At 41.2% G+C, this 25,190-nt stretch overlaps 1 protein-coding gene across 1 annotated transcript in view; it reads right to left on the bottom strand.

Moving 5' to 3' along the window:
• The window catches only part of galnt9 (polypeptide N-acetylgalactosaminyltransferase 9), a 77,260-nt gene that overhangs the window by 34,684 nt on the left and 17,386 nt on the right, over positions 1–25,190 (bottom strand). Inside the window, exons 3-5 of the mRNA XM_028414471.1 lie at positions 20,365–20,531; positions 15,369–15,543; positions 1,261–1,458 (exon numbers count right to left, since the gene is read on the bottom strand). Of these exons, the coding sequence (XP_028270272.1) occupies positions 1,261–1,458; positions 15,369–15,543; positions 20,365–20,531 (540 nt within the window). The remainder of the gene's footprint in view (positions 1–1,260; positions 1,459–15,368; positions 15,544–20,364; positions 20,532–25,190) is intronic.

Raw genomic sequence — 25,190 nt, forward strand, 5'->3', positions numbered from 1 at the left:
AAGTAATAATACAAGGTTGATTAAACAAATAAAGGTTACCTGTTGGCATACTCCAGATCTGCAGCACAACAGAAGGAGGTTAGGTATTCTGTTCTTTAACTACATGACCTGTGCTTTGCTCAGCTGTGTCCTGATGAACAATACAAAGAAGGCTGATCAAAACTGCTGTTGTATCACCGACCTTGACCTCTCACCTCCCTGTGTGGAACGGCTGATTATATTTATGTTACTGGGGATGTCTTCGAGATCTGACACTGTAGCAGCAAAACTGCAATGCACCAAGCGCACAGCAGCATTTGCAATCCAGCATTCAGCAACATGAATATGGAAAAGATAAAAATCCAAAAGCTGCCTCAGGTTGGATTTGGCTTTGACCTTCTGTGCTCTGCTCCTCCAAAATGCTACAAACTGTAGTTTCACTTCATCCACGTAAAGCAACATATTCAAGCTGTCCTTCATAACCTTTGAAATAAGGCTGGGCAACTGACAACAGTATACCGAAACCGACACGTAGAACCTCTAACCAATGTAGTCTTACTCATGTCCATTATTTCGGTTATGCTGTCACCTTGGGTTAAATAATAAAATAATAAAATAAATAAAATAAAAACTCTGTGTAAAGCTTGTTACATACTCCAGGAGTATGTAACAAGTGCTTCTTATTATTGGCCACGCCCACGATAAAATTCTGACCAATCACACAGCAGTTCTCGGACCCGACCAAGAAAAAAGTTCTGCCCGGACGGTGTGTCAAGAACAAGCTGCAAGACCTCCGAAAGCGGGGCCCTGAGAACAAAGTGACGTCACTTTCTTCTCGGAGCGCCGATAGCGAGAACAAATTTCTCTGTTCTAGTGGAGTATGTAACAAGCTTAAGTCACATGACTCCGCCTCCTTCATCTAGTCTGCGTTCACTCAAAGCGAAGATTATATATAAACAATTGCCATAACCTGCACTGTGCTTCAATCAGAGGTGGAATAATATAGTACCCTGCTCACATTCAACACACTATTACACAAATGACAACACGACACCATGGCCTCATGATCCTGCATCAAAATGAATGCAATCAAATCAAGTTATTCACCTTGGTAATTAGACAGCTTTCTATAGGCTGTATGTGTGTTAGGGTGGCACACTGGACTGCAGTGCCCCTACGTTTAGTGCTTCCACACATGAATAAGTCATACCCCAAGGCTATTCATATTTCATCAAACATCCTCATCTATAATGGACACTGTTCACCAGCTGGGGCCCTCACCTGATAGGGGCCGTCTCATCGCCCTTATCCAGCCACTCCTGTGGAGGGATGATGTACATGCACCACAGACCCCAGTTGTAGCCGTGAGCGGCGTTAGCATACTGTTGCACTTCAAACGTGTTGTACTTGATGTTGTCTATGGCGGGCAGGATGATGCGAGTGTGATCCTCCTTCATTCGGGTCAGAATAGGTTCAGCCCTTTGCAAAAGAAGAGAACAAGAGTTAAGGGTTAAGTATGGAGGAGCTGCATTGCATAGTTGCAAAGGGTATGAACAGTCTGCTACAGAGCTAAGGATAGTGCCATACATATTCCTGTATTTCTACTATTAATACTGCAATGGTGATAGTCAAGGTTGCCCTGATGCACTGTGTAACTGAATGTAAAGTGAAAGTTTTGGATGTGTATGTGCAGAAAATCACCTCAAATACACTTTAAACATACTGAACATAAGGATATTTAGTCTATATCCAAGAGCAGCTATGTAAATGTCATCTTTTATTCTTCATATTAGTTATTCAACAACAATTGTGAAGATCCATTTCCCTTCACTGTTCATATTGTGAAGGTGCTGCTTTTTTTGTTGAACAACAAATATCGTATTATATTTTAAATCTGTTGCTCATGGAAACCAAATGTGACACTTATCTGAGCCAGAGACTCGATAAGAGGTGGAACCTGATAAAGCAAAACACATCAGAGGCAAAGAGAGGCTTAGTCTGCTCCTATGAAAACTATCCATCTTTTTTTTTTTTTTAATTCTCTGTGTAGGGATGTGCGGTGGCTTCTGAAAAAGTCACCAACCTCTGGGGCTGGGAAGTAAAGCCTGTGTCAAAAACTGCACCTGCAGCCTCTAGGGACAGACTCCAAAAGAGAATCAATACCCACAGAAATAAGCATGTTTACAGCCTGGTACAGCAGTATTATGACAACTGTACATGGATTATGCAACCTATAATTTTTATGAATAATTAAAATTTTGCATAATTATGGGTGTGACCGCATTGACTGCCAGGGGCAGGAACCTATGGTGGGCTTCTTCTCTGGAACTTTTCATGACAGCCCATCTGCCTCAGTTTCACTCACACTCCAGCCTATGTTTGGATTAACCCGGAGTTTAGGTGGACAATGAACATGGTGATGATCTGAATCTTCCAAAGGGGCACAAAAAACTTCTACAGACAGACACATACAGACTACACTAGCTCTGCTCACATGGCTTCTGGTCTGCAGCTGCTTTGGAACATTGGAAGAGCGGCTGTTAAAGTTGTTTTTTTCTACAGTAACTATAATATTGTAGGTTTTCGTACTTAGAATTATTTAAATATGATATATAATTTTCATGATTTTTGGTTTTGTGTCTCCTGGAATGCTTTTCCTCCATCCATTTAATAATAACCCTTCTCAGTTATTTTAAACCATGGCCAAGGGCATCATAGTCTAGAGCTCCTTCTGGTTCAAACTGACACTCAAGTGCTTCTGGCCCTGGCTGCATTTCTATAATCTTCTCATGCTGAGAGATGATCTTCAAAGCAACTCTTCACACACTCACTTCTTCACATGATATACTTCCACATTAGAAAAGAGGTTGCAATTATAGCATGATAAATGTATCTCTCAAGAATACTCCCACACTTCAACTTTCTCTCCATCTCCCCACCCACTGACATTCTATCCATATCTTCCCATTGATTCCCACCCCTCTCCATCTCTCTCTCTCTCTCTCTCTCTCTCTCTCTTCATCTACCACTCTTCAAAAAGTGAACCCCATTTAACAGCAAAATGACTACTTATCACATAAAGATAGGGGACAGGGTGTACAGAAGGAAAAGATCCAAATTAGGAGTGACGTCAGTAAAATATGAGAGTACTTAGAAAAAGCCATCATATAATAACTTAAGAGATGTTGGTGAAAGTACAGCTGTCGCTCTGAGTGGCTGACAGATGGCTCTTTCCGTCTGCACTCCAAAATCCTATACACTGTTACAGAGTTTTCTGCTTTTAATGTTGCTTTGTTGATGGCTGTTGGTAAATAAATATGGATAAATATAACTTCTTCTTCCAGTCAATGTTCGTGATAAATTCAAACAACCAAAACAGGGTTATAACCACATTAGCATATAAATAATATGAAACTTTTCTTCTAAATTATTTAACTGTACACATTTTAATTAAACATCGAGTTGCACAGGATACAAATGTGTTGATTAGACTGTATGCTTTTATATATTGTAGCTGTTTCTATGTTATCATTGTAGTAAGCAGTTTTTACCTGTTATCACTCCCTTACATAAGGCTAATCAGGCCCTACTCTACCTTCCATTGATTGACTGTTGTCATCAATTTGTGATCCCATCCAATAGCACCTACCGTGTGTTATTATCCCATTAAATGAGCATTATCGGTTATCATCCAATCCAATAGATATTATCAATTGTGCTGTCATCCAATAAATACAGTACACAGCTGAAGCAGAAATAATATCTTGTTGTTGTTAGCCATACAGAATAATTGGTTACCAAAGGGACAAAAAGAACATTTTCAAAACGTTTTCCTGCGACACTAGTTAACCCATTGTATATGCATGTGGACTTAAAATTAAAAATTTAAAAATTGTGCATCAAGGTTCTCGAAAAAGTTTACAAGAAGAACAAAGAATTTAAAAAAACATCTTTCTGCAAGGAGTAGTCATTGACCTTGTTTGTGCTTGGAGTTGTCTTTTATATTCATAGATTGCTGGGCAAGATGTGTGCTTTTTTTTCGCAGCAGTGCCATGTCCGATAACAAAAGCATAGTAAGGCTGAGTGGCATCACCCTGACCAGCCCTCTTTATATATGTATCCAAGGTTAAAGCAGCACGTCGAAAACACATTTTCTGCCCTAAAGCTTGTGTCATAATGCATTTTATTGTTTTGAGACTGAATAGTTTCCACATTCACACACACACCACGTTCATCTTGCAAAAGCATGGAGGACTACTATACATATAAATAATCCAAACAGAGGTTAGGATGTACTAGCCCCATAATAATGTTATAGAGTTGTACTTACAGTAGATCCAATGGATATTCCCTTTCAAGAAAAACAATGAAATAGATCTGACATCAGAAATGAGTTGACTAATGTTAAATGACCTGACAATTGAATGCACTGAAAAAGACAGTATGAGTAATTCTGGTTGAAAGATACATGTATTGTACAGTAAATGTGTGCTGGATCAAAGGCTTCTTTCATTCTAGTTACTGTGTCTTCTCTACACTAACTAACCTTGAGCACATCCTTTCCATCTTCTCATCTCCCTTCATCCTTGAGCACCTAGAAGCTCTACCCCAGCCGGAAGCCTTTGTTCCTCCAGAATCCACGAGGCTGATAAGATTAGTTCTGCATCTGGTTTTGACAGACGAGCCCATGTCATCTTTCTTCCTGTATCTGCCATTTCATCTGCATAACACTAAGAGGATTTTTCATTCCACATCAGGCCGAATCACTCTCAGTTCCATGTGACAATAGGATTTCCTTTCCTTCCAGTTGATGACTCATCCAATATTGTGAATACATGTTTACCCCCACTGCCATTCGCTCCGCCATGCCATTTGTTATTTATACTGAAGCAGAAGCCCTTTGATTTATAAGCTATTGGTGGCTGACTGTCTTCTATAATAACCGATACTTCTGCTGCGCTTTACATCAGGCTGCACACACATTTCAGAGAATTACACAAACATGATGGCGTGACACCAGCCTGGATAAATATCACAGTACAATCTCCTTTTTTATATAAAAGCTTAATTCAACATAGGACCCTCAGAGGATATCTGACTATCTGTCCTACCTTTGTCCAGTGCTGGTGTAAAAACCCTGCAGCTCTTCCCTTTGATTCGACATTTTTTACTTAAGCTCCCAGATTAACTGGATGTTAAATTGGGAATGATTCAGAAGTAGAGAATTATCAGATAATGGAATCTAACTATTCAGAAATGTGCCCCTAGAGGTGCAAGGCCCTCAGAGAAGATCTTCTTTAATGCTGCATGGACAGCGGTGTGAAAGTACAGTGAGGTGTTTGTTTTGTTAAATCTGCGAATATCTGGTAAAAAGGTATCATTTATACTTTCACTAAATTGTACTTTCATAAATTCTAAGGTCCTAAAAAAGACCCGGGCATAGTAGGGCTGAAACCACCCTGCCATGACCCTTAAATACGCCGCAGAAGCAGTCCGACCTGCGAAACACATCGCTAATGCTCCCCTGTCACCAGAAGAAGCCATGTATTGCCTGCATTAACTTTGTCATGATCCCTGGTCCTGTTGGGTTTGTTTTCATTTCTATGGTTTCCCAGTTATTCTGGTATTTTGTATTTTCTGAGGTTTTGGTTACGTTTGCTGTTTTATTTTGAAAGTCTCATTTTCCTTCCTCTTGTGTTCCCTCCATTTGTATTACCTGCCCGCCCTGTTTGTGTTCACCTGTGTCTTGTTAATTTGAGTCTTGTGATCCATTTCGTCCTTGTCAGTCAGTACTGCGTCTTGTACTGCTTTTAAGCATTACCTGGGCTTCTTTTGGGTTATCTTAGGTCCGTGGCTCCTAGTGCTTCGGCCTTCACCTCATCAAAGAGTTCCTCCCTAACTCTCTGTAAGAGTTATAGATGTGTTTTTCTCTAAGTGTAAGCTTATATAATCAAATACATATGTGGTCTATATCATGTCATTGCGTAAATAACCTTGTATACTTTACCCAATTTTGACTGTTTAGTTTGTACTTAGTTTCTTTGTTGGATTTTTCTCGGCTTATTAAAGCTCACCTTTGAGGACTTTTCTCATCTTTGTTCATCAGTTTAGACATCAAACCTGCTAGTTACAGTTAGGCAGATTTAGAAGTTTCAACACTGGTGGATAAAACCTTCCTTCAGACTTTTACCCAGGAGGCTTAGTTGTTGTGCTTTGATAATACTTGGTGTTGCTTTCACATACTACATGTCCCCATTCTGATCTGTAACTTTATTTTTCACTCATGGTTTACTACTTGATGAGGTCCAGGAAAGGATTGTGGTTTTGGCTAAAACAGACCATTTTACAGCATTAAAGAAAAATGAGGCAAACTTCAACCATCTGCAACAAGCTTTGTCACCATTATCCTGACTACCACAGTTATTATTTGTGTAAAAACAAACAAACAAACAAAACGGTGGTTGGATAACCCAAGCACTGATAATAAAAAAGCAAAACAATTACCCAAAGAGCACCTGACATAAAAGTGGGAATTATACGAGTTGAAATTGACAGGAGAGTGACAGAAAGTGCTTCATGTCAGTGTTCCCCAAGCAATAATTAACTAACATATTATTATATGCAACAACATGTCATGGTAAATGTGTCACTGAATTTTATTCCATGCTGGGGAGCTCAATGTGTCATGATTTAGCATTTTCGGTTATTTTCTGGTTTGTAGTTTAGGTCTGGGTTTCTGTTTTTCTGGTTTTCCCTGTGTTGTACTGTTTCTGGCTTTCTGTGTGATGTTACTTTGCTTCTGTCCTGTTTCCTGTTTTATTTTGAAAGTCCTGTCTCCCTTGTTTTTGTCCATGTGTTCTACTTCTCATGTGTTCCTGCCTTTTACGATTGTTCGCCTCGCCCTAATGTGTTCCACTTGTGTCTTGTCCCTTTGTCTATTTCAGTCCTGTGTTCCCCTTTGCCAGTGCCAGATCGTCTTGTTACCCTTCGTTTTACCTGAGTTGCTGTAATTAGGGCCCGAGCACCGAATGGTGCAAGAGCCCTATTGAAACCCTTAGGATTATTAGGGCCCGAGCACCGAATGGTGCAAGAGCCCTATTGAAACCCTTAGGATTATTATTTTTTTTTTTTTTTTTTTTTTTTTTTTTTTTTTTTTTTTTCCCCCTCCGAGATCGCATTTTTGGAGGCCTTAACATGCCCAAAAACTCACCAAACTTGGTAGAAAAATTCATTCGCCCGAAAAATTTTGAAATTTGCTGACTTTTGAAATGCACATATAAAAATGGCTCTATAGCGCCCCCAACGCGTAGCCCCTCTTGCCGGTTTGACACAGGATTATGAAAATTGGCACACATATGTATCACCTCAAGACGCACAAAAAAGTCTCTTGGACCCCCCCTCCAAACCCAACAGGAAGTCCGCCATTTGAAGGTTTGTGGCCATTTTTGGCGATGTGTGACCCTGCTGCCAAACTTTTCACGCCTCGCATACTTCAACGGATTGAGCTGAAATTCGCCGTGTCCACTCAGGACACCATAGGGAATAGACGCATTCCAAAACTCTTACAAAAGTCTGACGGTGTGGCCGGGGCGTGGCCTCAAAGTTTGACCATTTCTGAGGACACAGAAAGTCTCTATAACTTCTTCGTTTTCTGTCCGATCTGTACGAAATGTCACATGTATGATCAGAGTCTGACCCTAAACACATCTGTACAACAATATTGAGGCTTTGACAGAGCGCCTCCTACTGGCTACACAAAATGTGGTGTTTTCATAGGTTTTTCTGCCTGCCCCCCTGGCCTGTTTTGAGTAGGGTCATGAAAATTGGCACACATGTGTATCACCCCAAGATGCACAAAAAAGTCTCTTGGACCCCCCCTCCAAACCCAACAGGAAGTCCGCCATTTTGAAATTTCTGTTAATTTTTGGCGATTTGTGACCCTGCTACAAAACTTTTCACGCCTCGCATACTTCATCCAAATGAGCTAAAACTCACTGTGTCCACTCAGGACACCATAGGGAATAGACGCATTCCAAAACTCTTACAAAAGTCTTACGGTGTGGTGGGGGCGTGGCCTCAAAGTTGACCATTCGCCATTACAAAAGAACTCCCTGTAGTTTTTGCCCTAATGTGTAGCCCCGCTGGCCAGTTTGACACAGGTTCATGAAACTTAGCACACATGTGTATCACCCCAAGACGCACAAAAAAGTCTCTTGGACCCCGCCTCCAAACCCAACAGGAAGTCCGCCATTTTGACTTTTGTGGCAATTGTTTGCCTATTTTTGACCCTGCTTCAAAACATTTCACGCCTCACATACTTCATGCAATTGAGCTGAAATTCACTGTGTCTACTCAGGACACCATAGGGAATAGATGCATTCCAAAACTCTTTCAAAAGTATTACCGTGTGGCGGGGGAGTGGCCTCAAAGTTGACCGTTCGCCATTACAAAGGAACTCGCTGTGTTTTATGCAGTACTACCCATATACTTTATGCAATGTGGACAAAATCTTACAGTACTGCTATGGACCCGAGTCTGAACAGACATATATGCTAATAGGATGATACGGTCATAGCGCCACCTACTGGTAGCAGGAAAGTTTGGTTGTAAACATGTGTTCGTTGTATCTCTGTGGAAATAAGAGGAGAGCATAGGACAGGAGAGTATAGGAGACAAGAGCATAGGAGAGAAGACTGCGATGACCCCGCGGATCGCAAGGTGCGCGAGGGCCCGCAATGCTGCTTGCAGCTTTAATTATTTTTTTTTTTTTTCTTTCCCCCCCTTAGATCGCATTTTTGGGGGCCTTAACATGCCCAAAAACTCACCAAACTTGGTAGAAAAATTCATTCGCCCAAAAAATTTTGAAATTTGCTGACGTTTGAAATGCACATAGGAAAATGACTCTATAGCGCCCCCAACGCGTAGCCCCTCTGGCCAGTTTGACACAGGATTATGAAAATTGGCACACATATGTATCACCTCAAGACGCACAAAAAAGTCTCTTGGACCCCCCCTCCAAACCCAACAGGAAGTCCGCCATTTGAAGGTTTGTGGCCATTTTTGGCGATGTGTGACCCTGCTGCCAAACTTTTCACGCCTCGCATACTTCAACGGATTGAGCTGAAATTCGCCGTGTCCACTCAGGACACCATAGGGAATAGACGCATTCCAAAACTCTTACAAAAGTCTGACGGTGTGGCCGGGGCGTGGCCTCAAAGTTTGACCATTTCTGAGGACACAGAAAGTCTCTATAACTTCTTCGTTTTCTGTCCGATCTGTACGAAATGTCACATGTATGATCAGAGTCTGACCCTAAACACATCTATACAACAATATTGAGGCTTTGACAGAGTGCCACCTACTGGCTACACAAAATGTTGTGTTTTCATAGGTTTTTCTGCCTGCCCCCCTGGCCTGTTATGAGTAGGGTCATGAAAATTGGTACACATGTGTATCACCCCAAGATGCACAAAAAAGTCTCTTGGACCCCCCCTCCAAACCCAACAGGAAGTCCGCAATTTTGAAATTTCTGTTAATTTTTGGCGATTTGTGACCCTCCTACAAAACTTTTCATGCCTCGCATACTTCATCCAATCAAGCTGAAAATCACTGTGTCCACTCAGGACACCATAGGGAATAGACGCATTCCAAAACTCTTACAAAAGTCTTACGGTGTGGTGGGGGCGTGGCCTCAAAGTTGACCATTCGCCATTACAAAAGAACTCCCTGTAATTTTTGCCCTAACGCGTAGCCCCTCTGGCCAGTTTGACACAGGATCATGAAAATTGGCACACATGTGTATCACCCCAAGACGCACAAAAAAGTCTCTTGGACCCCCCCTCCAAACCCAACAGGAAGTCCGCCATTTTGACTTTTGTGGCCATTTTTTGCCTATTTTTGACCCTGCTTCAAAACTTTTCACGCCTCACATACTTCATGCAATTGAGCTAAAACTCACTGTGTCCACTCAGGACACCATAGGGAATAGACGCATTCCAAAACTCTTACAAAAGTCTTACAGTGTGGTGGGGGCGTGGCCTCAAAGTTGACCATCCGCCATTACAAAGGAACTCCCTGTATTTTTTGCCCTAACGCGTAGCCCCGCTGGCCAGTTTCACACAGGATCATGAAAATTAGCACAGATGTGTATCACCCCAAGACGCACAAAAAAGTCTCTTGGACCCCCCCTCCAAACCCAACAGGAACTCCGCCATTTTGACTTTTGTGGCCATTTTTTTGCCTATTTGTGACCCTGCTTCAAAACTTTTCACGCCTCACATACTTCATACAATTGAGCTGAAATTCACTGTGTCCATTCAGGACACCATAGGGAATAGACGCATTCCAAAACTCTTTCAAAAGTATTACCGTGTGGCGGGGGAGTGGCCTCAAAGTTGACCATTCGCCATTACAAAGGAACTCGCTGTGTTTTATGCAGTACTACCCATATACTTTATGCAATGTGGACAACATTTTACAATACTGCTATGGACCCGAGTCTGAACAGATATATATGCTAATAGGATGATATGGTCATAGCGCCACCTACTGCTAACAGGAAAGATTGGTTGTAAACGTGTTCGTTGTATATCTGTGGAAATGAGAGGAGGAGAGCATAGGACAGGAGAGTATAGGAGATGAGAGCATAGGAGAGAAGACTGCGATGACCCCACGGATCGCAAGGTGCGCGAGGGCCCGCAATGCTGCTTGCAGCTTTAATTTTTTTTGGATTGTTTCTTGGTTGGGTTTTCCTGGTTTAGCTTTGTGTTTTTTTATTTTTTTTTTTATTTGAAGTTGTGTTTTGTGTTATTAATTTACAATAAACCTCACCTGGTGTGCTGAAACCTGCCTGCACCTTGAGTCTTTTCTTACCAAACCTGACACAATGCTTTTATTGTGAAGAAGGAGGAAGAGAGTGTGAGAGTGGAGAGTGCCAGACGAGCAGGATGACAGCAGAAGTAAACAAAAGTTATGAGAAAAAGCTCCGGTGTCTGTTTATTTCAGAACACACTTAAAGCCACACACACATCTATTAGTTACCAACTAAACAGAAGAGAGAAATGGTTAAAATAGACAAGAAATAGGGGGATAAAACAATCCGAGATAAGGTATCTGACCTGACTGTATTAATGTTTACTTTTTATAATACATTTGATGATCAGCGTTATACTGCAGCTCTCTCTCATAGTGAAGTAGAATACACTGAAGGTTATGAACCCCAATAAAGACAGTCAGTATATTCACTGAAGTCTAAACAATAGGAGTTTCTTAGATGTCACATTTCATTATACTTTGTCTTATGTGGCATTTTCTTAAACAAGATTGACTTTAGTTCATTAATATGAAGGCAGCATGTTTTCTTACACTTCACACTTAGAATTGAGAAAAGAGTTTGGTTAATTGTTACATAGGCTGCAGAAGAAGTCAGCCATTAAGTACAAATAGTGTTAATTAACAGCAACACTTTAAAACGAGTCAGACTGACACTGTGGTGTAGAGCCATTTAGAGAGTTTAAAAGTGTTATAATGAACTCTGACAGTGTGAATTTGTGTTTGCTCTCTATGCACGATGCAGGTTGTAAGCCTGCTGAGCTTCTAGGCATCTTTAAGCACATTAAATCTTTAAAACGTGCAACCGTTCAGTCCTTTTGCCTGGCTGACATGCATATGTATATATATATATATACAGCACATATTATTACCGGTCAGCCCCTGATAAAAGATTCAGAATTCAAAGAAAGTGCAGGTATCAAAGCGGAATATCAATTCATTATGGCACCAGGGTTCTTATTTGAAGTAGATGGAGGTATGCATAAGCATGAAGTGGAAAGCTTCTTATGTTAGATTCCACAGTACTTCGAAGAACAGTTGCTCGGAGTGACGTTGATAGGATACAAATGTGAAAGCAGCATAAATCCCTGCCTGTTCTATGGTTTTTAGAGCTGTGCCCGGCCTGAGCACTCAGTATGGCTGCTGCCTCCTTCCACATCTCCAGACAGATATAAAAAAAAAAAAAAAAGCTGAGCCACTGCCACACACTTTAAGCGAGAAGGAGAACATGATTTACTTTGGCTAGAAAAATATTTTCTCAGCCATCGCGAACTCTGGAATTTATGTACCATTGAATTTAATATAATACCACTACACCTGCATGGTATAATAAGCAGACAGACTCCTTGATATTAACAAAGGAGGCAGTGTCAAATAAAAACATTGCATATTCCATAATTACAGGGGGGCAGAGGATGGTTTTATTCATTTTTTTTTCTTGTATGAATTCCAGTTTGTCTTCTTCTCACAGACGCGCAGTAAGTCACATAGCAGCTCGGCATCCAAAATTCATCAAAGTGTTGCCTTCTGAAGCATGTATTTCATTACAACCTCCCAGCAATGACAACCTTATCTCCACCACACACTCAGCATGGAGCAGCTGCTACATTGCTAATCATTAATCGTTGATAACCTGAGATAGCAACCGCACAGGGGGCTCCAAAAACCAAATAAATATCAATTTCCTCATGCCTCCCCTCTGCAGCCGCGTGGTTGAAGTGTGGCAGATGCTAATTACAACATGCTCTCATTTCCTCCTATCAATCCTGTTTATTTACATAGCGCGCACACACACAATGGATATGGCTCACAATCTCAACCGCTGGATGGTTATAAAGTGGAAGGAGGAGATGGACTGTGAATGTTCAGCTGATGCAATATCACATTAAAGATGGGCCACGATTTCATATCCTCACATTTTAAAGCGAAGCAAAGCTGTGGAAATCAGACTCCTCTCACTCCTTAACTCCTCATAAAACACCATGTGGCGAGGGAATGGGATATGGCTTTAGTCCACTATACAGCATGATACAATTATCAGAGCTTTAACAGTTAATGCGAACCAGCAATACATTTCAGCTGCAAATACACAACACCCGAGGGGGGGAACACCATGCCAGTGAATCACAGCGCAGCAGGAGAGAGCTGGCAGCATTGTGTCAGGCTCAGTATGCACAGGCAGCGTGTGCAAGGTCATTGAGGGAGACTCACCACAACATCTAGAGGAACCATCCATCTCACTTATCACTGTATGTGCCAGAGTGAATAATTATATTATGATAAACAGGGTTTTTTTCCACAATTCAGCAAACAGACAGTGCAGATAGGACGAGTGAATTTATCTGAATAAAGGGGAGCAGGATGTTTCAGGCATACAGTAGATAAAAAATGCACACACACACACACACACATAGAACAAGCTTTACAAAGGTGCTTGTCATCTCCTCCATCACTACATCCCTTTACTCAGTAAAAATGTAGGGAAATCACAAGGATTCTGCTCTACTTCTGCACCGATTCCTGCAAATAAAACAAAAATATATCTGATGCAGCAAAATAAAACAAAACAGCAACAAAGAAAGTACAGCTGCAAGAAAGATGGAGGTGATACCTAGGCGAGGATGTGTGGCGTTACAATTCACACAATGGCAGCGGATTAGCGAGCTCAAATGAAGTTGATGGGGGGAGGGGTGCTTATGTGTGAGGATGCTACCTGACGCAGAAGAATCCTATATGGAGACGAGTGGGTAACGTGGGGGCACGTGTATTTCTGTGCAAGAACAGATGGGGTAGCAGATGAAGGAGCCACCTGGGTATCAGTTATCATCAGCAACACACCTATAGGCAATGATGTAACATTCTCCCTCAGTGCCGCTCGCTGGCTGGATGACCTTCCCTGCACAGCTTCTGGGCCTGTAGAAACCCTATTCTAGTTTCCTCAAATCATCACTAACACACAGTTTTCAAAAAATTGTGTTCACAATATAAAGGAACAAAGGAATAAAGTTATATACCATTAATATAATATAATAATATAATAATCTTAAATCTTCCTAGACTGAACGTTTTTAGACGCGGCTCACTTTACTGCAGTGAAACCACTGCATTGATCAAAGATATTGAATTAGTGACAGACGCTCCTCCGATCATCCACCCACACAAGCGATGATGCTAGTTTTTAGCACAAAGTGAAACATCTTGGTGTTATTCAATATATTGTTGCAGCAACCAAGTACAGTAATTATTAGTTCACTTACACCACTTTTTATTAGGTCACTTTTATACCCATTTTATCATGTTCCAGCTCTTGATTTAACTGCTTTTTTTTCCACTTCCCTTTTGTTTTTTTCTTTTTTTAAATATCCTTTCATTGCATTTTATACTGAAGCACTTTGTTATCTCAGCAACTGATTCCATCCATCTCTATTCAAGCAGCACTCGAACACCCTTCTCCAGAGTTTTAGAAGATATATGATTTATATACAAAAGGCAAGACAAATATATTATATAGCACACTTTAGCAACAATGCACCTCAAAGTCACAGTAGTTAAAAGAAGGGAACACTTCAGCAGCATTACTGCTACCTGACGTCCATGTTAATTTCGCCCAAGATTTTCTTTCTGTTTTCAGTATTGGAAAAATGTTGAAATAAACTGCACGGCAACTCCTGATCATATTGTGATGTCAATACAAAGCTGGGTTACTTCAGTATATCTGGATCTGACTGGACAAGATCTGGCACGTACAGAATTAGCAGTTATAAAGACTAGCCAGTAAATTGAATTTGTGTGATATCTATATGTCTTCATTTAAGTTACACCCATTCAAAAGAAGTTGTGTGTTTGTAGGAGAGTGTTTACAATTCATATCCAACTCCTTCTCTCTTGCTGTCCTGTTATGCTTCCCTCCTCTTCTTCCTTCACCCCTCCTTGTCTCCCTCCTGCCTCCCAGGCAGCTTCCTGGGGAACAAAAGCTACACTTCGTCTTCAAACACTGACAGCATGACAGGCTCAAATTAGGTGCCAATTACATCTGTTTGAGTGACTTGTTTGCTGGTAAACTTAAGCAGCAGGAAGACATTGGACTGAGACCCCCAGAAGTAATTTCATATCGCAAAATGAGCCCAGAGCCTGCAAGAAGAATAATGTTGAAATATTCAACATTTGAGCTCCCTCTTTAATTATGCTCACTGTCTCTTTTCATAGTGTTTGGTTCTCTGGCTTGTCACGAGTGTGTATTTGCTGGACAGGTTGTGTCATTTTAATTGGGATGTCTTTTTATTCAGCTCTAACCAAAGGCCATTACTCACAATTTAAGAGGAAACGCTTACTATCAATAAAGGCTTCTAATAACAAGGGTCATTCTGCTGGAAAAGTGCTGTCGCAGTCAGAACTGAGCCTGGTGCTGTATTAAAATGCTTAGATCAGACTAAACTGCATATATCAGTGATAATGATCTTGCAAGACATCCCTCTTTACTAAAGACATAAAAAGCAGAGCACAAAGACAAGAATGAGAAACAACAAGGCACTGGCGTGTTACACATGACCTTTTCTTACCAGCCAGAGTTGAACTCCACGTGTGCATCAAAGAAGCCGACAACAGGAGCCGTGGCCGCGTTCCAGCCGTGTATCCTGGCTCGGATAAGACCCTCCCGCTTGCTGTTCCTCACGATCTTCACCAGGCCCGGGTAGCGTTTGTTCACATACTGGTCCAAGTTGAATTTCAGCTCCACTAGAAGACAGATTAAGATTACGGATCCAAATGTGAAAATGTAAACCAGGTATTTGCAGTTAGCTGGACAGTTCTCCCTTTCCAGCTGGAGTATAGCTTCTCCTCTCCTCCTCTGCCCTCACAGATTAGGCTTGGCTGTCATCACTGTAAACTAAAGTTTGCCAGCTAAACAGCCAGTTGCACAAATTGCTGTGTGCGTTTGGATGGAGGATAGATGGTTGTTTGAGCTACTCTTCTGGGTTACTGCTGAGCGTTCCACTTTCTGTGGGAGAGATTAATAAGCAAGCTTGTGGCACGCTGGCTTTCAACAGCATCCACACCTAGCTTCTGACTTTGGCTTGCGACATAAATCAGCCGGTGAAAGTATTAAAAAAAAAATGGCAGCCTAATCCCCCTGTCTGTGTGATTGAGGGGACGCATCGAGTTGAAGGATTGTCAGGAGTCTTTTTCTAGCTGAGGGTGTTAACATATAGAGGTGACTGCTGCAGGAAGAACAGGTGAATTTTGAAGCACTGACCCTTGGGTCAAACAGGAGTTAGCAGGAGTTTCATAAGAACTTAGTACTTATCATTATCATTTTTGTATTACAAAGAAAAAGAAAAGTTGTCAATCATCAGACTAATAAATTGTGGTATGTGTTGAGTTGTGTTTACCCTGTCCTCACCAGAAAACCTTGAAAAAGAGACATGTGCGTGCATTTCTCCAGCTGCATTGGCTTCACCTAGACCCCTTACCTTGTTTTTAATACCTAACCTTAACCAGCTGTGTTTTAATGGGCGAAAACAAAACAGCCTGAGGTGTCGGCGGGACTCAAACCTCAGACTCCATTGCAGTGCCTTCTAACACAGACTTTTGTGGCTGTTTGGTCCCTCATGATGTCAGTCAATCGATCCATATGTTCTGTTAACATATGTTATCTTGTAATGTATCTGGTTGATGTATTAGCGACCAAACGTTGCATTGTTTTTGTGCGTTGAATGACTGGAGATGTCTTTCAGTTAGCAGAGCTACCAAATAGTGACCACTTCTTCTAAGATTCATTTTAATAATGTAATGTAAAAAATGTGTAAATAATGTAACAAAAGCTTAAAAACATTTGTTTCTGAAAAATGGTTAAACACGCAAAAACCGCTGACATTGTCCTTAGCTTGAGTTAGGTGAACAGGTTGTAGCAATTAGCACATTATGAGGATCCCTAACTAACAATAGTTGAGCTGATAGGAGGTTTATAACCTCCCCCCTGGGTTCAAAATCACTGGAATAAACCATCAAATGTTACATATGCCTTATTATTAATTATGACCTTTGATACTTACCACACATACTACAGTACTGTGTGTCCTTATTCACAGCATTGTGGTAAGTAGAGTTATATTAATGAAAAGGAACATCGTGTGGCCATACTAAATAATGTAAGATTAAAAATGTAAGTAAAGTAAAACACATCTCTGAAATGCTAGCCAGCTTTGTATCTGTACTCATTAAAGTTAGACCTCCTCTCCTTCTTCTCTTTTGTGCTCTGTGCGCATTAGGAATAAAAAGTGGTTTGCACATATGAATTTGTTGTGTGCATTTAATAGTAACGTCCCACTAAATAATTTAAGGAGAATAATCTTCATCTTTTTTTCTGCATTCACATTTGGCTCAGCCACTGTTCTTTGTAGAGGCAAATCCTTTTGTTTGGACTGATTGCAGGTTTCAGCCCTGCGCATTGATGCTCCTTCATCATCATCCTACCCCGCAGCTACAATACAATAAAAGCTATTAGAGTGTAATAATTACTGGGCTTCGCTGGGAAGGAGAAAAGTTATGGGACTCCCTCTGATCCTAGCAAATAAAACGTTGGACTGCATCCACAGGAGGAGAGTTATAGAGCAAGGGAATACATTTTAAAGGACTGGCGGCGCAACATCACAAGATAAATAACTATCCATCATACTATGAATTTAAATGAACACATACTAGACTGCACCGTGAATTCCTCTGGTACGTGTAGGATTATAAACCCTGCTGCATTAAAGCTAGATAGTAGAGAGGTATTGAACATGCTTTTGATTATATAAATCCTCAGCGTTCACAAGTGCCCTCACATGCTGCAGTATGCAGTAAGAACGCTTTGTTGTGTTTTTGTCTGCTGTTGTAAAGTGATCACCTTCAGAGATTTTTCTTCTTCTTCTGCTTACAGAAACCACAGGCCACCCTCTTCTAACAGTGTGGATTTATGGACTTGTCTAAGACACCGATCCGGAAACAGGTCTGGGATTGATCGCCTGTATTGATCAGTAGTAGACTATAGTGAAGTTACCAAATGGGTTTACTGGCTTACCACAAGAAATGTGATGATGAATTAAATATTTCAAAGAAAGTAAACCGATACTCCTCATCCAGGAATTTAAGCTTCTCGACACTGAAATGCTGTGTTACAGCGCAGAGCTGTAAGATGGCTCGAGATGGAGGCTATCACCCTCTCATGAGTTTATTAAAAAAGAGTGCAATGCTTTTTATATAAGTTTTTACTCCTTCACCCTCGTAACATCTGCTTTATGTCGGATCTTTTGCTTGATATTCTCAGAAAAACGGAATTATTTTCTCTGCGCTGCCCTTTCATGGCCATTTCTATTCTAAACAGTTCTACTGCTGAGTATTTAGATGTAAACAGTACAGACTGACAGCAGAGAAATACACTGAAAGACGAATAAATGATCACTGTACTGTAATTAATTTTGTGTGTGTGTGTGTGTGTGTGTGTGTGTGTGAGACCATATGTCAGACATATTCCCTTTTCTGGATTAATGACCATATCCTCTCTTTAGGAGCTTTAATCAGATGTAATGTATGTAATGTTTAAAGTAATTCATTTCCACTTGAAATTAATATTACATGCTGTCCTCAGCTGGTCCTCAGCTTGTATCCTGTTTTCATTATATGAATCATTAAGTTATAAATTTGGAGGTGGTATTAGCTGGAATTGAATCCTGTAGGGCTCATTAAACCTTCGCTTGCTGCTAACATTATGAACAACAATGAACTGGAGTCATCCATGCCGCCACATGAAGCTAAAGCTCATCATTGGGAATGAGATTTTTTTTTTCATTCAGCTGTGTATAAACCTCTCAGCCACCAATAAATGTCAGGAAATGTGTCGCAGGCGACAAGGCAAACATGCTTCCTGTGTGTGATTCATTATGCCAGGAGTGAGCGTGGCAGCACCTCCACTCATCTCACTGAGCCTTGTTTAAACGAGAGGGGACAGACAGAGCCATCCAGAAAAGGTCAAGCAGTCCAGCCTGCATGTTAATTGTCTAATGTCACAGCAAGATTGGCTCCAAAGCAACAGCTCACACATCTGCACAAATCATCGTCAATGTTGGTAAACATACAGTAAGAGCAGCTGATGACCTAAAACTGACCTTCCGTTATAGACACACCAAGCAAATGGACAGCGAAAAAACACCTTGCAGCCATGTGCTGTGATGTCACACTGATTTTATGTCAGGCTTAATCCATCACTTTTTTTTCTGGGTGGAGACAACTTTATTTCTGACAGTTATGATGAGCTTCCATGCCGGAGGTGCTATTGTGTGGAATTTGTGTGAAACTCAGGGGTTTAATTAGAGGGAATGGGATGCCAACTTTATGATTTAAATATCATGACATCAGACAGCTAAGCAATTAATTGTTGAAGGTTCTTACTCTGTCAAAAGTTGCATAAAAACAGGGTAAAGTGGTGTCAATTAAGTTTCATTTTTCTTGCAGAGTTTATTTATTCATCAGGCAGGTGTGCGTTTCTCTCATTTGTAAATGCTTAAACCTGGTTTCTGAAGCTTCTTTTTCCCCCTCAGCTGTGAGAGTGAACCAAAACAATTAAGGTGAGGAAACAGAACCACAGAGCTGAACGTTGATGCCGCCATGTTTCCATCACTGCAAATCAGAATGCTGTGCAGTCTTATGTCTACAGAATGAAAGCCAGTTTGCAGACAAAAGCCAGAAGTCGGGATTTTATCCAATGAAAGGGGCATAAAAATGCAATTATTGCATAATAACATTTTATACATTCCGAATATATGTCTAATTTAGGAAAACCCCTGTAAGACCGTGTGCTCCAAACTGATATAATGACAGCAGTGTCAGCTTCCATTTCTGTCTCTCTGCTGGCTTTTAACGGCTCCACTCTTTAATGTTAGGCAGTTAGAGCCTCAGTGGGGAGCGGAGACGTGCCAGTGGTGACTCCTGCTCTGCCTTCTTTCAGTATGTTATTTATGCGCCCTTTTCTTCTGCCAGCCTGAGGGAGGCAGGCTTGTTACTCTTTGCCAAGTGAAGGAGGGCCAAGTGTGGTCTGGAATCTAGTTCATTGTCCCTCCCTCCTCTCAAAGCAGGAAAGCTTTCGGGATGTGGAGCCGAGCATCGTCAGCTGCTGTGGGCGTCGCAGTGTGGAGGCAACTGAAGGATTTGCCCACATTGCCATGGAGACAGTACTATGCAGCAGTTTAGAGAAGACAAATCCCATTCCCTCTCCCTTTTTTTTAAAGCTATTTTAAAGTGTCCACCCTCAGGGGGTCTCCATCCTTTTGACTGTTGCTCACAAAAACAAACACACGCAGAAAACAAGGGAAAGTGTGGCCCACACACAAACACATGCTCAAATATGCACGTTACACATCACATGCTTGTGTTGAATCCTTCACTAGAGAACATAAAACATAATGTTCATTATCATGAACATTATGTTGCAAATGATAAGAATGATTTAGTGCTCAGAAAATGTCTGGTCCTAGTCCATGTACATTTTCCTTCCTTTGATAAAGCTGTAAAAGATCTCACCACTGTCGCTGTTGTCATCCACCAGGATGATCTCCTTGAGGAGGTGTGCCGGCGTGTGGTTTACCACACTGTGGACGGAGCGCAGGATCACAGACAGGGCCTCGTTCACGAAGATGAAGACCACCGAGATCTGAGGAAGGTCCTCTGGGTACGTCAAGAGCTTACACCTGACGAGATAAGTTATAACATTTTAAATGAGCAACATTATTACCCAGGTGCCCTCAAGTTACATCAAAAACCTGATGCTTTTCTATATGCATGTTAAATGTAAAGCTACAGCAACTTAGCATAAAGGTAGGAAAGTCATTGTGACACCCCCTCAGTGACATTAATATTTTTAATCATGGTTGCTATGTGCACAAACACACACGCAGTACAAGGGAACGCCACATATAGAAGTTTATTAAACTTTCCACTGGTTAGACTTTAAACCATGTTTTCTTTAACTGTGTGAAATATTTAGTGATACATTCCCATTGTGAAAGCAGCCTTATATTTCTTTCCAAAAATTAAAGAATGTATCCTGAATCACTTTTTTCCCCTCAGTGCACCAAACCAGCAAGGCAAAAATAGCACTCTTCTAAGATTTCATTTGAAGGCCCAGGTCCATGTGATGGTGAGGCTGCAGCTAGTCTGTGCTATACACTGCCGCAGTAAAGCCACTGTACAGTAAAAGCATGTCTTCAGAAAAAAATCCATAGAGGCAAGGAAATTAGATTTTTTTTCTTGAATTGCATACACCATAAAACCTTGAAAGATGGTGTGAATTATTTTCTTTAAAGGGTAGCACAGGAATTATTGTGCATCTTATTGAGTTTTATGAATGTTTATAATGGGGGGCTGCACAGCAAGAAGGTTCCTGGTTCGATTCTGACTGGGGCCTTTCTGTGTGGAGTTTGCACGTTCTCCCTGTGGCTGCGTGGGTTTTCTCCGGGTTTTCTCCCCCACATTCTAAAGACATGCTTGTTAGGCTGATTGGTGACTCTAGGTGAGTGTGAATGGTTGTTTGTCTGTGTGTGGTGCCCTGTCCAGGGTTTTCCCCCGCCTTTCACCCGTAGATAGCTGGGATAGGCTCCAGCCCCCCCATGACCCTGTACTACAGGAGCGGGTTCAGAAGATGGATTTATGGAATGTTTATGACCATCAGCGATTTCGATTATATTCAGATTATTATAACAATATATAGTGACTGAACAATTATAAATTCTTCTCCTGGCATGGTAACTGATGTCTGGTCTAACTTTGGATCCCATAACATTCACTTAACAACAGTGTGAAACTCATATTGGCACATTTTACTACAATACTGCAGGTTGATTGCCGACTTCAAATGTATTTGTTATTGATTCAGTGAGATTGTATTACAGTGACAAAAAATTGAATCAAAGTGCTGCCATCCCAGTCTGTGTAAGCCAGGTAAGCCGTGTCAAGCAGTGGCAAAGAACGGGGTGGGTAGAAAATACGTTTCTCTGAGGAAACCATACATGTATTCAATTCAATATTAATTTCATCTCTGATTTGATTTTGGCTGTTCTGTGTTGCTGTGCTGGAGTCTGAAGTCAGCCTTTCACATGATACATATTTTTGTCACTGCCTTTTGTCTTGTGGTCGATTATGTGAGGCTTATGTCTAGTTTGTTGAATATTCTTTTGCCTGCATAAATTTAAAAACTGCACTTACATTAAATGGCTTTGAAGCCGTCTTATTGAAAAAGGCTTCTTTTCAACAGTTGGAGAGAAAATATCTATGGACCGAATGTAATGAATTTAACAACATGGCACAACATGAAACATCTTAAAAGCTGCTGATAGAGTGAGACAAATCTACAGGTATTTTTGGCTGTTCGGATGCAGAAACCACATCCTGACACAATGGTACATGGTGCAAGCTCAGATAGGCACCAACTGCGTGAATCCATTAGGTGCAGAAATGGCTGACTGTGGCTGGATGTGGAGGAGACTATACAAACACAGATGATAACCGTACTTCTGTATGGTTCTGTACATGATGGGTGACCTCCTTTATAACCCGTGAGCTCACTCACCACCCATCTTAATCACTCCTCCACCTTCTTGTGGTCTCGCTCATGGACTCCATGGCAACACCTTTTGTACATCTGTGATTGGAATCCTACTTCATACCACTTATGATGGCCCAGTTATTGAAATGAACTATACACCCCCTTTATGCAAATAAAAACTCTACATTAATAATCTTTGTTTTCAAGCCTGTCATATTAATGTCATATTAATGTCAGTCCATGTGAAAATACAGTAATTTCTCATGGACATGCTTTAAAGTTATTACAGTGTTGACTGGATTAAAGCACTTAGCTGATTCCTATGGCAACTGTTAACACACACACTGCCAATGTGTTGTGATTTTTTTTTTCTGTGCTGCCCCAATTAGACTCCGAACACATCTCGCTCACATCTGCCTTTGTTTCCCATTGTTTTCAAGTTCCTTATTCAGTAGGCTCAGTTATTATGTAGAGATAATGAGTCGGCTATTATAATTTTTGGGGTTGAATTATTTACAAGTGAATCAAACAGTTGGAGTACTGTTGTGTATCAAATGCATCTGATTGATATAAATAAAGTGTGTAAACATATTTATGAGTTCCATTCAGCTTCTGTAAATCCTGTTAAAGCCCTTGAAGTCTTTTATAAACATGAAGACAGAGTGGTGTTAGACTTTGACATCAACTCTTCCCCCATGCAAACGTACTAATGACAGTGTGGGTGTTTGTAAACTGTCGAATTAAAGTTGTATTTTCCGATGATGTGGTATCACCACCTTGAGCACGTCGGTTCAAAGACAACACGTTAGCTGCTCTTCCAATCTTGCTGTGAGCCATCTGAACTCTACTGGTGCTTGGCACCCCGATACCCCTGCGAACGGGGATTTCAGCTTGAGTCAGCAGCATCCATGGGGTCAGGCCACAGGGGAAGAGCCACATAGCAGATGGATCCCAGCATGGTGCTACAGTTACATCCTCCTCTCCACACACAGGATCCCTGTGTTCCACAGATGCTGGTTTGTGTGAGCGGATGTGTGTGCGCGGAAGGAGTTTCTCACCTTTCAACAATGCGAATTGGCACAGGAGGAACTAGCAATTATGTAGGAAGACACGACAGATGGCATCTCATTTACTGGTAAAATTATAGTATAGCATAAATGCTCAGATATGCCAATGTAATGTGAGAAAAATAGATATCGGAAAGGACATTTTCTGCCTGAAGTCATTCTGTAAACTCACTTGGACAAAGTTCAGCTTTGATTATGGCATTTGCTGTTTAAGATATGTTGAGTTTTTACAAAGAGGATTGGGAGTCAGACCACTGCATAAAGCACAATACAAACATTCTCAATCAGGATTAAGGTCTAAACTCAGCAGTGGCCGATCCATGTGTCTTAATATGCTTCCTGAACCATTGTGATCTAGACAGAATAAAAATTCATAGCATTGCTAAACCCAGACCTGACCAACGGAAGCAACCTCAGATAATAACACTGTGCCCACAGGCTTGCACAGCAGACATAAGCCATGATGGGAGCATCACTTCATCTGTTTCTGGTCTTACCCTGATGCACCTATCACTTCAAAACATGACGTCAACTTTAGGCTCAGACTGTTACCATAGCAATATATATATATATAGAAAAAAAGGTGGAGCATGAGTGGAAGTGAGGCAGGCTCCTGTCACTCAACACCCCTAGAGGCTGCAGGATGAACTGCAATGTTTAATTATTCCACAAGGTTTCTTCATGTCTCAGCCCTGGAGGTTGCCGCTTGTTTTGGAGCAGAGTGAATATGGAGTTTTTACGAACTTTTATGTTGCTCTTGAGTCAATATGCCCGCTCGCAAGCAAGGGATTTTTTTTGTCTGATTAGCCTCACCGATAACTGGTTTTCTTAAGGCCACACAGCTGTAGTCCCAATCCCTTAAGTTCCCTTCACATTGTATGTGTGGAAATGGTCTTACTTGCACTACTGAACATAGATCTGAGTTCTTCAGTGATTCAAGATTTGATTGTTTAAGAAATAAAAACTACTGTCTGCACCAGATAGACAGGTGAAAATCATCAGTATTTGTGAGATCCTTATTACTTTGGCCTTCCATTGAATCACCTTTAGTGATGCAGGTCTCCATGGCTGAAAATCTTTAAAATAAGGCATCTTGGTGGCAACTTTTCAGCTTGGTTAAGTGTAAACTCCACAGAGGAGCACTTCATTTAAGTCTACACGACACTGAATGCTGACATCTCTGCATGCATACCTATGAAAACGTGTTAACACTTCTCACTTGCCATGTAGGCTTTGCTGTTCTGCACTAGGAAAGCTTCATGCCATCAATCACTTCCATTAGCTCAGTCCACATGCATTTGACAGCAGCGCTAATAAAAGGAAAACTAAAGCACAGAGAGCGTTTATAACAGAGCACGCTGTGCACGTCTATCTATACTTTCAGCCCTTCTCTTCCTGTTCTATTCGTAAGAGTAAATGCACAAGTGTTTTGATTGATAACCCCTCGGCTGTATAATTTCAGTCCTCCCCTTGCGTTTGTGCTCTCCCTCAGCAACTCCTTTGTTCCTTCTCACAGCTTTCTCTATTGCCTCTCTCAATCAGCCTTGCCAGGTCTATAAATACAATGACAAATCTGGCAGTCAGTTTGGGGGTGTGGGGGGGTGGGGGGGGTTGTTTTTGCATCACAGCTCTCCTTTGCGGAGACATAGCCATGCCATGGCATCAGTGCAAAACAAAGTATATTTCACTCTTGCTCAGTTATACAGCCAGTGGAGAGGCGGCGTTTAATGAACATTACC

The sequence above is a fragment of the Parambassis ranga genome, chromosome 9 (assembly GCF_900634625.1).
Source record: "Parambassis ranga chromosome 9, fParRan2.1, whole genome shotgun sequence".
Lineage (NCBI taxonomy): Eukaryota > Metazoa > Chordata > Actinopteri > Ambassidae > Parambassis > Parambassis ranga.